At 39.6% G+C, this 13,994-nt stretch overlaps 1 protein-coding gene across 2 annotated transcripts in view; it reads left to right on the top strand.

Moving 5' to 3' along the window:
- The window catches only part of zcchc4 (zinc finger, CCHC domain containing 4), an 85,513-nt gene extending 72,294 nt beyond the window's left edge, over positions 1-13,219 (top strand). For both annotated transcript variants that reach the window (XM_073064888.1, XM_073064887.1), the window contains 4 exons: positions 1,267-1,342; positions 4,290-4,341; positions 5,284-5,425; positions 12,550-13,219. In XM_073064888.1, coding sequence (XP_072920989.1) covers positions 1,267-1,342; positions 4,290-4,341; positions 5,284-5,425; positions 12,550-12,715 — 436 coding nt within the window. In that variant the 3' untranslated portion in view covers positions 12,716-13,219. The remainder of the gene's footprint in view (positions 1-1,266; positions 1,343-4,289; positions 4,342-5,283; positions 5,426-12,549) is intronic.
- Positions 13,220-13,994: the final 775 nt, after the last annotated feature.

Here is a 13,994-nt window from a genome sequence, read left to right as displayed (position 1 = left end):
CTGCCTCTATCTTGTCCAATCCCTTAATAATCTTATATGTTTCAATCAGATCCCCTCTCAATCTCCTTAATTCCAGCATGTACAAGCCCAGTCTCTCCAACCTCTCTGCTTAAGACAGTCCAGACATCCCAGGGATTAACCTTGTAAATCTACGCTGCACTTCCTCTACAGCCAGGATGTCCTTCCTTAACCCTGGAGACCAAAACTGTACACAATACTCCAGGTGTGGTCTCACCAGGGCCCTGTACAAATGCAAGAGGATTTCCTTGCTCTTGTACTCAATTCCTTTTGTAATAAAGGCCAACATTCCATTAGCCTTCTTCACTGCCTGCTGCACTTGCTCATTCACCTTGCTCATAAAAATCAGATCAGCACATGCCCATGTTCTGGAAGAAATTTCTCAGTATTTCCTTCAATGACACGATAATGATTTGCTCCAAGCTGCTGTAATTGTTCGGCATTTCAATGTGCAGGAAGTTTTTTTAAAATTAATAACCAATATACTTTTGTATATCTTTTCCTACATTACCAGTCAAGAATATTTTGTTCAACACACACAAAATGCTGGAGGAACTCAGCAGGCCAGGCAACAGCTGTGGGGAAAAAAAATCACAGTTGACATTTTGAGCGGAAACCCTTCAGCAGGACTGGAGAGGAAAAGCTGAGGGGTAGATTTGAAAGGTGGGAGGGGGAGAGAGAAATACCAGGCAATAGGTGAAATTTGGAGGGGGAGGAGTGAAGCAAAGAGCTAGGAAGTTGATTGGTGAAAGAGACAGAAGGCCATGGAAGAAAGTAGAAAGGGGGAGGGGGCAGGAGCTCCAGAGGGAGGTGATGGGTGGGCAAGGAGATAACATGTGAGAGGGGGAAAGTGGGTGGGAAATAGTGAGGGGGAGGCATTGCTAGAAGTTTGAGAAATCGATGTTCATGCCATCAGGTTGGAAGCTACCCAAACGGAATATAAGGTGTTGTTCCTCCATCCTAAGTATGGCCTTATCACGACAGTGGAGGAGGCCATGGATGGACATATTGGAATGGGAAGTGGAGTTAAAATGGGTGGCCACTGGGAGATTCTGCTTGTTCTTGCGGATGGAGCCATATCTTGTTTACAGTCTCAATACCTCCCTCTTTTATTATAGATTAGTAGTTAACATTAATCAAAAAGATAAACCTTCATTTGATAAAGTTGGTAAAATAGTTCCAGCTTAAAAATATGTATCTTGCTGGGCTTTAAGCTGTATTTTAACAAATTCCAGTCTTTTCCCCCAGGTACTGTTCATTTTGTCAGCGGTACATATCCTCAGCAAACAGACACTGTGAAATATGCCAAGCCTGCACATCTAAAGTAAGTTTTTTACTTGTGCTACACTCAGTTTATGATTCAACAGTTTGTCAGGTTTTGATGATAAAAACTATTTCAAACAAAAATCAAAATGGTTAACAGAAACACCCAGAATGAATTTGATGATGATCTCAGAAATGTCATTAGGTACTTCAAATTTTAGATTTTTATAGTTTGTGAGTCTTGCAACAAAGTGTAAAATTTGGAAATTCAGCTAATTGACTGTGTTTAATTGAATACCTTGAATTGGAGGAAGATGAGTTAACCAATGCCTCAGATTATATTCTTGCACTGAAAGTGCACTTGAAATAATATTTCAAATACTGATGCAGAGAATTTTCTGCATCCTTCTTACATAATCTGAGAATGCACTACTTGAGTAACTTAAAAGATTATTCATTCTTCTTGGGATTGAGGATCGTGCACTTGTACTCCAGTTTTTTGAGGTAGCAGATGAGGCCAAAGCAAAATCTAGAGGTGCTTCCATGAAAGCCTGATGAGGTAGGTGGTTGGAGAGTTTGTCAGGAAGCTTCTTCCACCATTTAGGTCGGGCTTCTTCATGATCTTGGTGCACGTAATCAACGCCATTGCAAATACCCCTTCTCCATTTTGAATAATCGTGATGGAGATTTCCCAGGAGTTGGGCTATATTGCATGTTTTTTTCCAAGGAAACTTTGAGCACATTCTTGAATTCTATTCTCTGTCAGCTTGGGAAATAGCTTCACAATGTAAACATCTTAAAATAGTGTTTGTTCCAGAGGACTGGTGTGGACATGCATAATGATATGGCCTGTGCATTGTAATCTACTGAGTATAAGCAGGTTCTCAATGTTGGTGAATTTGGGTTGGGAGAGGACACAGACACTAGTGTGCATATCCTCCTAGCTAAATAGGAGGATTTTGTCAAAGCAGCATTGGTTATATCTTCTTCTGTGGTTTGTCCCAAGTGTCAGGAGCTTGACCGAGAATCCAAGAACAGGGCTATGAGTTTATGCTGGACTTGAAGTCTTGTACTTCATAAGCCATTTTACTCAATTAATTAAAGGCTATGTTGATGCATTGAACATGATGGTGAATTTCATCATGTCTGCATTTTCTGAGCCCCTGAGGAATGCAAAATTATCCTTGTTTTCTGGGGGTTTTACTGTGAAACTTCATTATTGGAGGGTGGTATGTTGCCATGGGGGCAGGTTGGCAGGGACCTTTGTCCTATTGACATTGAGTGTAAGGCTATCTGCTCATACACTTAAGTGAACAAGTTAATGATGGTTTGCAGAAGGCAGACATGACATGCTTACATTCTTCCATGCTTCCAAGGCCAGGCTCTGTTCCAGATACTTGAGGTCCTACCCCACTGTGAGCTAAGATTGGGGCCAGACCTATCAGAGACAAAGAGTCAGCCAATGCCTGTTAGAGAGAACACTTCTAAGATCCCCTCAACTGCAGTTCTGTCCTTGATATGAGTACCCTTAATTCTATCTATGGCAACCTGCCCATTCAGGCTCTCCTGACTGGCAAGAAGTTAAAACAGGCAATATCCCAACTACTTTGTGGCAGCAGATGGTATATCCGCCTAAGTGTAGGATGAAAAGCTACAATCTCATTCTTTGCATTTGGGAAAAGGAGGCTATACCAGGGTGTGAACATCTTCAAGGAAGAGACAAAACTAGTGATGGTGATTATAGTGGGGCCACCATGCTGTTTGCCACAGGGAGTGTCTCAGTGACCGACGAGCTGCTCTCTGAATTGTGGAATGGATTCTGTCCATCCAGAGGTGCTGTAGATGTGATCTTCATCACACGGGAGCTCCAAGAAGAATGCAGGGAGCAACACTCGCCATTGTGCTTGATCTTTCTTGCGATCACTAAGACTTTTGACTCACTTAACCAGGAGGATCTCCAAAATACTCTCCTCAAGTGTGACTGCCCACAGAAACTCATGGAATGGTGCTGGGGCCTGGTAAGGAATATTCTGTGCAGGTTGTATCCCCTAACCCAAGGAGAAATATTCTTACAAAAGATGGAGGGCAGTGTAGGTTCCCCACGTTGGCCCCAGAGATGAAGGCATTGTCCTTTTAAGAGAGATTAAGCAGAAGAATGTGGGGTGCTTGTAAATAGGAGATACAAGATTCCTACAAGGATCTGCAGACATGATTTTCTCCAACTGGAGAGCCCAGAGCAAAGTCACAGGTTCAAAAGTAAGGAGCCAGCCATTCAGGATTGAAATGAGAAAAAACTCCCAGAGGCTAGTGAATCTGCACAATTTACCCATGACGGAGCTACGTAGGCTCAATGGCTTAGTATTTCCAAGGCAAGAGAATGATAGACTTTCGATATTAAGCGAATCACAGGTTATGGGCTTAGTGTTGCAAAGTGGTACTGAGGTAAAAGGTCATATATAATCTCAGATGGTTGATCATGCATGAAGGGATATATGACTTGCTTTTGTTTGTAATATTTTTTTTCAGCATTTGGCATGCCAAGGCAAATTCTTGTTATCTTGAGTAAATGTCGTTGCATTCCTAGCCTGGGAAGTTCTTTGTTTTTTTTTAAACCATCTGCAGTGTCGGCTTGGAACTGAGATGTTTTTCTTCCCTGTAGCTGGTGCTTCTTACTTTTGCTTTGTACTTGTCGCCTTCCTTAAATCGGGTTCCCAGTTTTTGATGTGCTGTCTTCAAGTTTGCACCAAAGACCTTAGAGCCGTAGGCACTCTCAAAAGGGAGAATCTGAGCATTTACTCTAAGATATAGTTGCACACCTACTCACCTTCAGAATGATACTAGAAACAGTTTGAAATTGCTGACAGTCACTTTGTGTGGGGATCATGCAAGAATCTTAAAAATAAAATCCCTCAAAAGTAATGTATGGATTGCATGGTTTTAGTTGCCCGAGTTTACTGCATTCAGTTCTGCTTCATTCTTAGATTAATACTGATCTATATTTTCAATAGGATGGAAGGGCATGGAAACACTGTCACATCTGCAGCAAGTGTGTAAAATCATGTGAGTGGAACTCGTACAATGTATATTAATGTTCAGTTAGTCTTTTTCATTGGTCAACTGGGAATTAAAGCAAAAGAACATTTAGTTCACCAAAGTAACCACCATGTTGCTTAGGCTGTGGAAGGAAGAAATTGTTCGACTTGCACTCTCCTCCCTTTCATTTGGCGTATTTTCGGATAAATTATGTCGTTTTTATAATCCTGGTGTTTTTTTCCCTTTATTTGTTCTTGGGACATGAGTGGCACTGTTAAATCCAAATGTATTACCTTTCCGTGGGTGCCATTTAGTGAGTTGCTATTTTGATTAATAATCCAGTAGGGAGGAGAACCTTATAATGTGGCCCTAAAGTGGTGTTTCAAGTTGATATCCTTGTCTAGAGTGACAGATACAATTCCTCTTCTATTTCAGCTGAAAAGCCAACTTTACTTAGCAAAGTTAGGGGCCATTCACCCTGTCAGATCTATTTAGACTCTCAGCAGAACATTCCATCGATGCCATTCTCTCCCAATTTACCTGTAGCCTGTTCTCACATGCTTCACATGCCCATCCATTTCCCTCAGATTTTACATTTACAGTGCTTAGTTGCCCATCAGCATGACTTTGGTATATGGAAGGAAACCAGGACATCTACCAGAAAACACATGGTCATGGGGAGAATATGCAAGTTCCACACTGGCCACACCTGAGGTCATGTTAATTATATGTTTCTGGTGCTAATAGTGCTAATCACTGCAGTTGCTTTGGTGCAATAACAAAGATGTTGGTATTGCTAAATGGATAATCTAAAAGGATACAAAGGAATGGGGTTCCACTATAATCTCCATAAGGATGAATTGCAACCAATTATAATACAATATAGTAAAGGGGTCTTCTATTTCTTATTAAATTTGAATTTTCAAATAAGTACAGATAGATATTGATTTGAGAACTGATATTTTTTAGCTTGGTTTCACTGTGAAACCTGCAGACGTTGTGTCCTAAAGGATCATTCTTGTGGTGTGGCTGAAAGTGGATGCTTTATCTGTGGAAGTACTGAGCATAAACGCAGAGAATGCCTTGAATCAGCATTGCAAAACAAGATCACGTGAGTGTGTGATAGCATTGAATGTAAAACCTTAACTGTTTAAAGGAATATTAAATTCTTCCCTGTTCTCCTAGTTACAATCTGATAACTGCTTGATTGTGTTGGAGAGACCCAATAAGTGAACATTGATTTATTCAATTTTAGGTAATTTTGCCCCCTCTCTCCTATCTCTTTTTCCATTCCCTATTCCAGTTATCCTCTTGCTCATCACCCCTCTTTGGTTCCCCTTGTCCTTCCCTTTCTTCTATAGTCCATTCTTCTCTCCTATCAGATTCCTCCTTCTTCAGCTCTTTATCTCTTCCACCTATCACCTCCCAGCTTCTTACTTAATCCTCTCTTTCCCACCGACCCACCTTCCCCTCCCTCACCTGGTCTCACCTATCAGCTGCCAGTTGGTACTCCTTCCCCTCCCCCTCCTCCTTATTCTAGCTTCTGCCCCCTTCTTTTCCAGTCCGAATGAAGGATCTCTGCCTGAAACGTCAACTATTTAAGCCCCTACTGACTCAACAAGTTCCTCCAGCATTTTGTGTGTACTGCTTAAGATTTCCAGCATCTGCAGAATCTCTTGGGTTCATAAGTGTTGCCTCTTATTTTTAAAGGTTTAGTAGTTTATCACAAAGATCATAAGAAGATGAGGTTTATTAATTCCAATATCTACACCACTGATCTATATCTCTTTCTCCATTGCCCAACCCCCTTCATTGTTTCTCTCAGCTTGTCAAGCTTTATTATTCCTCTTTTGTATATTTCTACGTGATTTATATGAACAGAACAGTCAAGATGATCTAACACACATCCTTTGGACTATCTACTACCTACATCATATCAAATGGATAAGTGGCCCCTTAGCGTTACTATTGCTTTCTTAATCCTTCGCAATTTCTTGGTTGCTGCACCTTATTTAGTACAACCTACTTTCATTTTCACAAATTTCTTATGCGACAACCCACCTTATTAAATCTGTCCTGATAATCTTTTCTCTGCACTTTGCCTCAGAAATTCGAATAACAAGTCTATATCTGCTCTGTTCAATTAACTTGATTTATGAATGACTACTACCACAATGAAGGCAAAACAATTATTGTTCCAGTGCCAGCCTCTAAATTTTTTTGATTATCACTGTTAATGCCTCATGGTGAATTTCCTTTTAATTCTATCCATGGGAATGTTACTGTTTTCCTTTGACTCTGAAGAATTCCATGGAATCCCTTTTTCCCTGTGGGTCAGATCCCATGCAATCCAACTCCCTGGGTATGGTTGCCAAGCTAATTTTCACGGACCTATAATTTCTATTTGCTGTGATTCTGCCCAGTCATTTAATCTACAGGGTGTTTGTAAATGTAACACAATCAAATAACATGAACAAAGCTAGAAAATCCAGCAACATATCCATATTGAGATGCAGCATTATGCTCCCATTATACCAAACCTATGATAGAACAAGGCATGTCCTCTGAACAGCCTACAGGTCCACCTTTTTTAAAAGCAACTATGCAAAAACCTTATGTGAAATACTTAATAAGCATTTTATACTCTTACACCATGCTAAAGTAAAAGGTATCCTTTTTTATCTTGAAGTCATCCTACTTCTTAACACTAAAAATAATTGGTTTAAATGTGTTCACTTTTAAATAGGACACACACGAGTCTTCCTTCATATGTTTTAGCTGTCCTTTTTGGTTTCTTTTAGTTCCATACAAACATCACTAGTGCATTGAATGGTTCAACATTATTCTTCTACATTCTTTGCATATTAAGTAACTTTGGCCATTGAAAACAACATTTTGATTTTGCTTCTCTACTTCTTTAAATATATTTATTAGTATATCAGCTTTATTTTTGATAGAAATATATGAATAATTTATCTGTTCATCCCATATTCAGAGAATCTCTCACTTCTAATTCGAAGAAATGTAAAAAAGCTGAAAGTAAATTTATTACAAAGTATGTATACCATATACAATCCTGAGATTCATTTTCTCAATAATAAGAACACACCTTTAAGCCATTTGTATTGTATATGCTGTAACTTACAAGCATGGATCAGTTTTGAAGTCATAAGGGGCAGTTCAGTAAATTAAAAAATCTGGCATGGGTGAGAACTTGTTGCAAGTACAGAAGTGTACGCTGAAATGACCTGAGCTAAAGTAAAGGTTTTCAGCTGTACTTGTACATATGGTTTCTCAGTGCATTGGATAATAATTCATCATTCTTTTTCATATTGAACTCCCTGTAAACTGCATGTGAGGGATTTTCCTTTGAACACCAGCAGACCCTTTCCCTCCTATGTAATGCCTGCCTTCCTGCTGGAAACTCGAGCTGTTTTGCAGTGCACTTGTATGTTTCATTGTTACAACAATGACACTGAACATGATGCATCCTGATTGATTTTACTGCTGTGTATCAATGGCCTCTGTTCAGAAGTAAAGTCATGTACATTGAAACATGGCTCAGATTCCCATTGTGGAATGCACACACTCAAAAAACGCTGAGGAGTTAGATATCTGGTGTACAAAAGAGGGGTGATTAAATTTCTAGGTTGCTGGGTCGGTCTGTGCCCCTTGCTTCAGCAGTTTAAACTTAATTCTATACTGTTATTTTCTTGTGTCCCTGAATCCTCACTCCAAATTATTATTCCTTACAGAAGTGTCGATCTTTGTTTCAGCCATCCCTTGTTCAAACCATTCCATGCTCTGGACGTCAGCTATACACTCAGTGGCCACTTTATTAGGTGAATTGAAATCTAATCAGCCAGTCATGTGGCAGCAGCTCAAAACATAAACACATGCAGACGTGGTTAAGTTCATTTGTCAGACTAGGGATCAAAACGGGGAAGAAATGTGATCTAAGTAACTTTAATCGTAAATGATTGTTGTTGCCAAACAGGGTGGTTTGTTTATCTCAGAAACTGCTGATCTTCTGGGATTTTCGTTTACAACAGCCTCAAGAGTTTACAAAGAATGGTGTGAACAACAAATAACATCCAATAAGCAGCTGTTCTCTGGGCGAAAAAGCCTTGTTAATGAGAAGGGTCAGAGGAGAATGACCAGACTGGTTCAAGCTGACAGCAAGGTGATAATAACTCAAATAACCATGTGTTACAACAGCGGTGTGCAGAAAAGCATCTCTGAACACACAACACATCAAATCTTGAAGTGGATGGACTACAGCAGCAGAAGACCGCAGACATACAAGGCCACTTTATTAGGTCCAAGAGGTTCTGAATAAAGTGGCTACTGAAGATAATCTAATTTTATGACATTACATCACAGAACCATTCAGTGTCTTCCCCAACCAGAAACCCTGGATGAAATATGAGATCTGTATTCTGGTGAGGGTCATTCAGTGGCATTCAAGACTGGCGACCAAGCAAGATACAAGTAGTCCAGATAAGATCTCTAGAAAGCCATCTCATGGGTAAAGTAGCAATTCTGTTCTAAACTTGAATCACTGAGGATACTCGACAGCTGTGGTAGGGCTTAAATGCTATTACCTCTTACAAAGTGAAACCAAGTGACGTAAGTGATAACAAGGCTTTGTTTCCGGATGAGCTCACTGCCTTCTTTCTTCCATCAAAACTTAGAGGAACCTTCACAGAACGCCACAGCCACAGGTAACCCTGTGACTTCAGTCTCTGAGGCCGACATGAGAGCATTTTTCAGAAGAGTGAACCCACAAAGAGCATGTGGCTCATTTGGGGTACCTGATCGAGTACTAACGACCTGTGCTGATCAACTGACTGAAGTGTTCATCGATATCTTTAACCTCTTGCTTTGGCATTCTGAAGTACCCATCTGCTTTAAGTTATACTGGTGATTAAGAAGAATGTGGTAACCTGCCGCAATAACTATCATACAGTAGTGCTTACATCCAATGTGATAGTGTCTTGATTGGTTGATGAGGAAGCAAATCAACTCCTGCCCACAAAGCAACTTAGATCTGCTCTAATTTTCCTACCAGCATAACAGGTCCACATCAGATGCCATTCTCTTGACTCTTCACTGAATCCCGGACCATCTGCCCAGCAAAGGTGCACATATCAGGATGCACTTAGTCAATTATAGCTCAGCACTCAATGCAATCACCTTCTCAAAACTAATCAATAAGCTTCAAGACTTTGGTCTGAATACCTCCTTGTGTATTGGGTCCTTGATTTCCTCACCTGCAGACCTCAGTCATTTTGGATTGGCAACAACAGCTCCATAGACTGCATCAGCACGTGCATCAGAAGGCTGTGTGCTTAGCCCCCTGCTCACTTTATACATGTGACTGTGAGGCTAAGCACATCTCAAAGGTCCACTTAAATGTCAGAGAAATGTGCACAACATACATCCTGGAATGCTTTTTCTTCACAAACATCTATGAAAACAGAGAAGTGTCCCAAAGAATGAACGACAGTTAAACATAAGAACCCCAAAGTCTCCCCCCCCCCCCCCCAGCTTCCCTCCCTCCTGCACGTAAGCAGTAGCGAGCAAGAATCCCCCCTCCCCCCACCGGCAAAGCAGTAGTAAAGACACAGACTTGTAGTTACCCCAAAGACTTCACGTTCCACCCAGCATTGGTCATACCACAGGTTCTTTCTCTCCCTAGTAAGTGAGAAGGAGGTGTCTCCATTTTCCTAGCGAGTGGGGAGACATAACAAACAACTCACTGGTTTACGATGTTAAAAGTCCATTACAACCTTTTTTTTTGAGCTCTGTGTCTGAAGGTCTTAAAGATCCTGGGTCTTTGGGAACACAGCAGTAGATTTTCTGACTCCCTGGATGACACATTTGTCTCCTGCTGTGACACCGACCCTCGATTCTCCTGTCTCCAGAGCCCCGAGATCTTAGACTTCTGAATTCAAGCTGGACTCTCAGGCTGAACAACGGCCAGTCGTGAAACCCCAAGAACGGGTCCTGTTCTCGCAAAGAACCAAAGTAAGTATGTAACTCCAGGTCAGGGTCTTCAAAAGAACCCTGAAAGGGAAAAATAGAGATATTAAAGATGGAAATAGAGCTGTTTCTGAAGATGCAAGCAAAGGAGTTGCAGTTTACCGCCATCTTAACTTCGCTCCGCCACCTCCAATTCCATATTTAAGATTTCTGATAACACCACTGTTGTTGGTTGAATCGAAGGTGATGGTGGATCAACATGAAGGTTGGAGATTGAAAATCTGGCTGAGTGGTGCCACAGCAAACACAGCTCACTCAGTGTCAGCAAGACTGAGGAGCTGATTTTTATTACTTCAGGAGAAGGAAACTGGAGGTCCGTGAGCCAGTCCTCATTGAGGGATTATCAGATATGGAGAGGGTCAGCAACTTTAAATTGTCCCATGTTATTTCAGAGGGCCTCTCCTGGGCCCAGCATGTAAGTGCAGTTATGAAGAAAGCACGCCAGGTCTTCTACTTCCTTAGAAGTTTGCTAAAGTTCCGCATGACATATAAAACCTTGACAATCTTCTATAGATGTGTGGTGGAGAACGTATTAACTGATTGTGTCACGGCCTGGTATGGAAACACCAATGCCCTCAAATGGAAAATCCTACAAAATTTAGTGGATATGGCCCAGTCCATCACAAGTAAAGACCTCCCCACCACCATTGAGCACATCTACATAGGGTGTTGTTGTAGGAAAGCAGCATCCATCATCAGGGACTCCCACCATCCAAGCCATTCTCTCATCGCTGCAGTCGTCAGGAAGAAGGTACAGGAGCCTCTGGACCCACAGCACCATAATCAGTTCTTAACCCTCAACCATCAGGCTCTTGAACCAACGGGGATAACTTCACTCACCCCATCACTGAACTGTTCCCATAACCTATGGACTCACTTTCAAGAACCCTTCATCTCATGTTCTTGATATTTATTATTATTATTTTTTTTCTTCTGTATTTGCACAGTTTGTTGTCTTTTGCACATTGGTTACTTGCCCGTCTATTAGGTGTCACCTTTCATTGAGTCTATTATGTTACTTGGATTTACTGAGTATGCCTGCAAGAAAGTGAGTCTTAGGGTTGTATATGGTGACATGTATGTACTTTGAGAATAAACTTACTTTGAATTTTTGACTCCCCAGTGCAGTAGTCCATTACTCCTCATTCCATCAAATGTTTTTCTAACTTCAAATACTAATCAGATTTCTCAGCTCTCTGCTTTATTGTCATTTTCAGAATTTGTTTCCTTTAATCTTACTAAAAGAAGGAAATTTGCAATTTGACACCATAGTGTTAAAACCAATTTAGATTTTTTTCTTTTCTCCTTTTTTTTGGTCTGTATGATTAGATGTATTTACCAATTCCCAGGCATTCTACTGTCAGGATTTTTTTTAGCTACTTGAGAATGGTTGAATTTTCCCGTTATTTCAGCTCCATTACTACTGCACTTCTCTTTAAATACTTATTAATAAAGCTTGATGTTTCTGACTGTATAATGATGGGTAATATAAAATAAAATTGTCAATTTTACAACTATGGTTGAATTGGGTTCCTCCGTTGCTTTTCTAATAGAGTAATTGAGATCTTATTAGTCCACCCAACTCCTGTGCTAAATCTCCCTTCTAAAATTTTCTTAGCTGGGTCTCAGTCTCACTTTGCATTATCCTTTCTATCATTCTGTTGGCATTAGATTTTTGAATTCAGGGAATTCAAAAACCAATCTGGTAGAATTCTTCTCTGCATTTTCTTGTTCATTCCTTCTAGTCGTCCCTAGGTTACACTGGAAGACCAAGCAGGCAGGTAAATGACTTTCCTCTTAAGCTTTTGGCAGTAGTTTACCTGACTGAGATTCTTTGGGTGATTAACCTTTTCCATTTGTTTGTCTGGCATCAGTAATCGAGATTCTGGGCTCTATTAATAATCAGGCAATTTGGAAGGCCCTGCTCAAATTATGATGTAGAGGGTTCTCCAATTTGCATAGTATAAGGCCTGTTTGGATCAAGTAACCTGATCTGCTGATCCTGCGTTTAGAAAGATCAAATGCACCCTGCTTTTGAATGATCTCAGCGGCCCACCAAGCCACTTTATAATTAAAGTAGATGTAACTTTCCACTCTTTTGTTTATCTTTGCATTCATTTTGAAGATCATTCCTAAATTTAGGCAGGGCCTTAATAATTTCTTGTGTTATTTATTCCCTTTTGTATTCAGTAAAAAGTCACAGCTACATAAACGGAAATCATTGGAAATGAATAAAGAATGTGGCATAAACAAATCCAAGCAACAAGGCCAAGAAAAGAGTACTGGAAAGAAGAAAACTATTAAATGGGTAACTGGGAAATCAAAGCGAAAGCAGAGAAGAAAGAATAAACGATGATGTATGTAACTGGCTGTGTGCATTGCTAAATGATGAGGCTTTCCTGAATGGACGCAGTCTAATTTTCAGCCTTCACAAGAACAGTAAATTCAGAATCTTTAATTCATTGAGAAAGTTGGTGAAATACATCTTTGTACAACTCTGTCAGCACTAGTTGTAGCTGCAGTGCTTTGAATGATCACACCTTGTTTACTGACATTTGGAGTAATCAGTCTTTACCAGTCTGAAAGCGTGCATGAAAACACTTGCATCAACGTAATTTAACTTATTTTGGAAATTCTACCAAAAGTATAAAACCATCTTCATTTATTGTGCTCATCCATGAGTAAAACCCTGAGTAAGTACATCAGAATTGTGAAATACATGAATATACATTTTCACTTTGAACAAATGTCAAATTTGAAGCTTATTTCTCTAAATGTACTGTTTCAGTTTTAATTTAAATGTAAAGTTCTTTAAAATATGATCCTTTGTACAAAGTTATCAATAAAACATAAATTCTAATTCTTGTTCTAATTTTTCTTTCTTGTAAATAAGTGGTTTCAATAGTTTTGGATCTTGTCACATAATCCTCATTAAATAGAAAATCTGAATATTCATGATATTGATTGTAATGCTTCTGCTCAATGAATTTGAGTTTTGTAAAACTTCCTTTGACTTTGGATGAGAATCACAAACTTGTTCTCATGTTCTTTTTCATTTAATTAATGTTGAGTATTTGACCCAGTACAGAATTGTTTCAGGTTTAAGCAAAGTAACCCTGTTGAAAAATATCAAAGGAATTACATCAAAGACTCTGCTTCTTACCAGTAAATGGAATGTAAATACCTCACTCAGCAAAATAGATACTTTAAATTGCAAGAAGAAGATAGCTGTTTCTAACAAATCCTGTGCATATGAATACGTCGCTTTGTTCTTTTGTTTTCTTCTGAGCTAGTCTTTTTGTTATAAAGGAGAAATAGACTAATTTAAAATAAGTGGTTCTACCATTAGATTTTGATTAGACAGTTTTCATCATATTGTTTTCACCTGGTAGCGCTCGGCATAAAGGCTTTTGAATTTATGTTACTGGTTGATGTTAGCTGGGCTCCATTGCAAGTACCTCCGGATAAAACAACATATTTAGGTGGACATTAGATATTCATGGAGTGAAATTTAAGAAGAGAAAAGAGTTCTTCCAGTGTTCTATGTAAAATTCACTTCAGATAAAGATCATAGAGATGTGTCATTTGTTATTTGTGATGTTCTGAGATTCAATCGAGAATATACTACATTCCAC

This window comes from Hemitrygon akajei, chromosome 13, assembly GCF_048418815.1.
Source record: "Hemitrygon akajei chromosome 13, sHemAka1.3, whole genome shotgun sequence".
In the NCBI taxonomy this organism is placed as follows: Eukaryota; Metazoa; Chordata; class Chondrichthyes; order Myliobatiformes; family Dasyatidae; genus Hemitrygon; species Hemitrygon akajei.
This window is presented reverse-complemented; position numbering and strand designations above follow the sequence as displayed.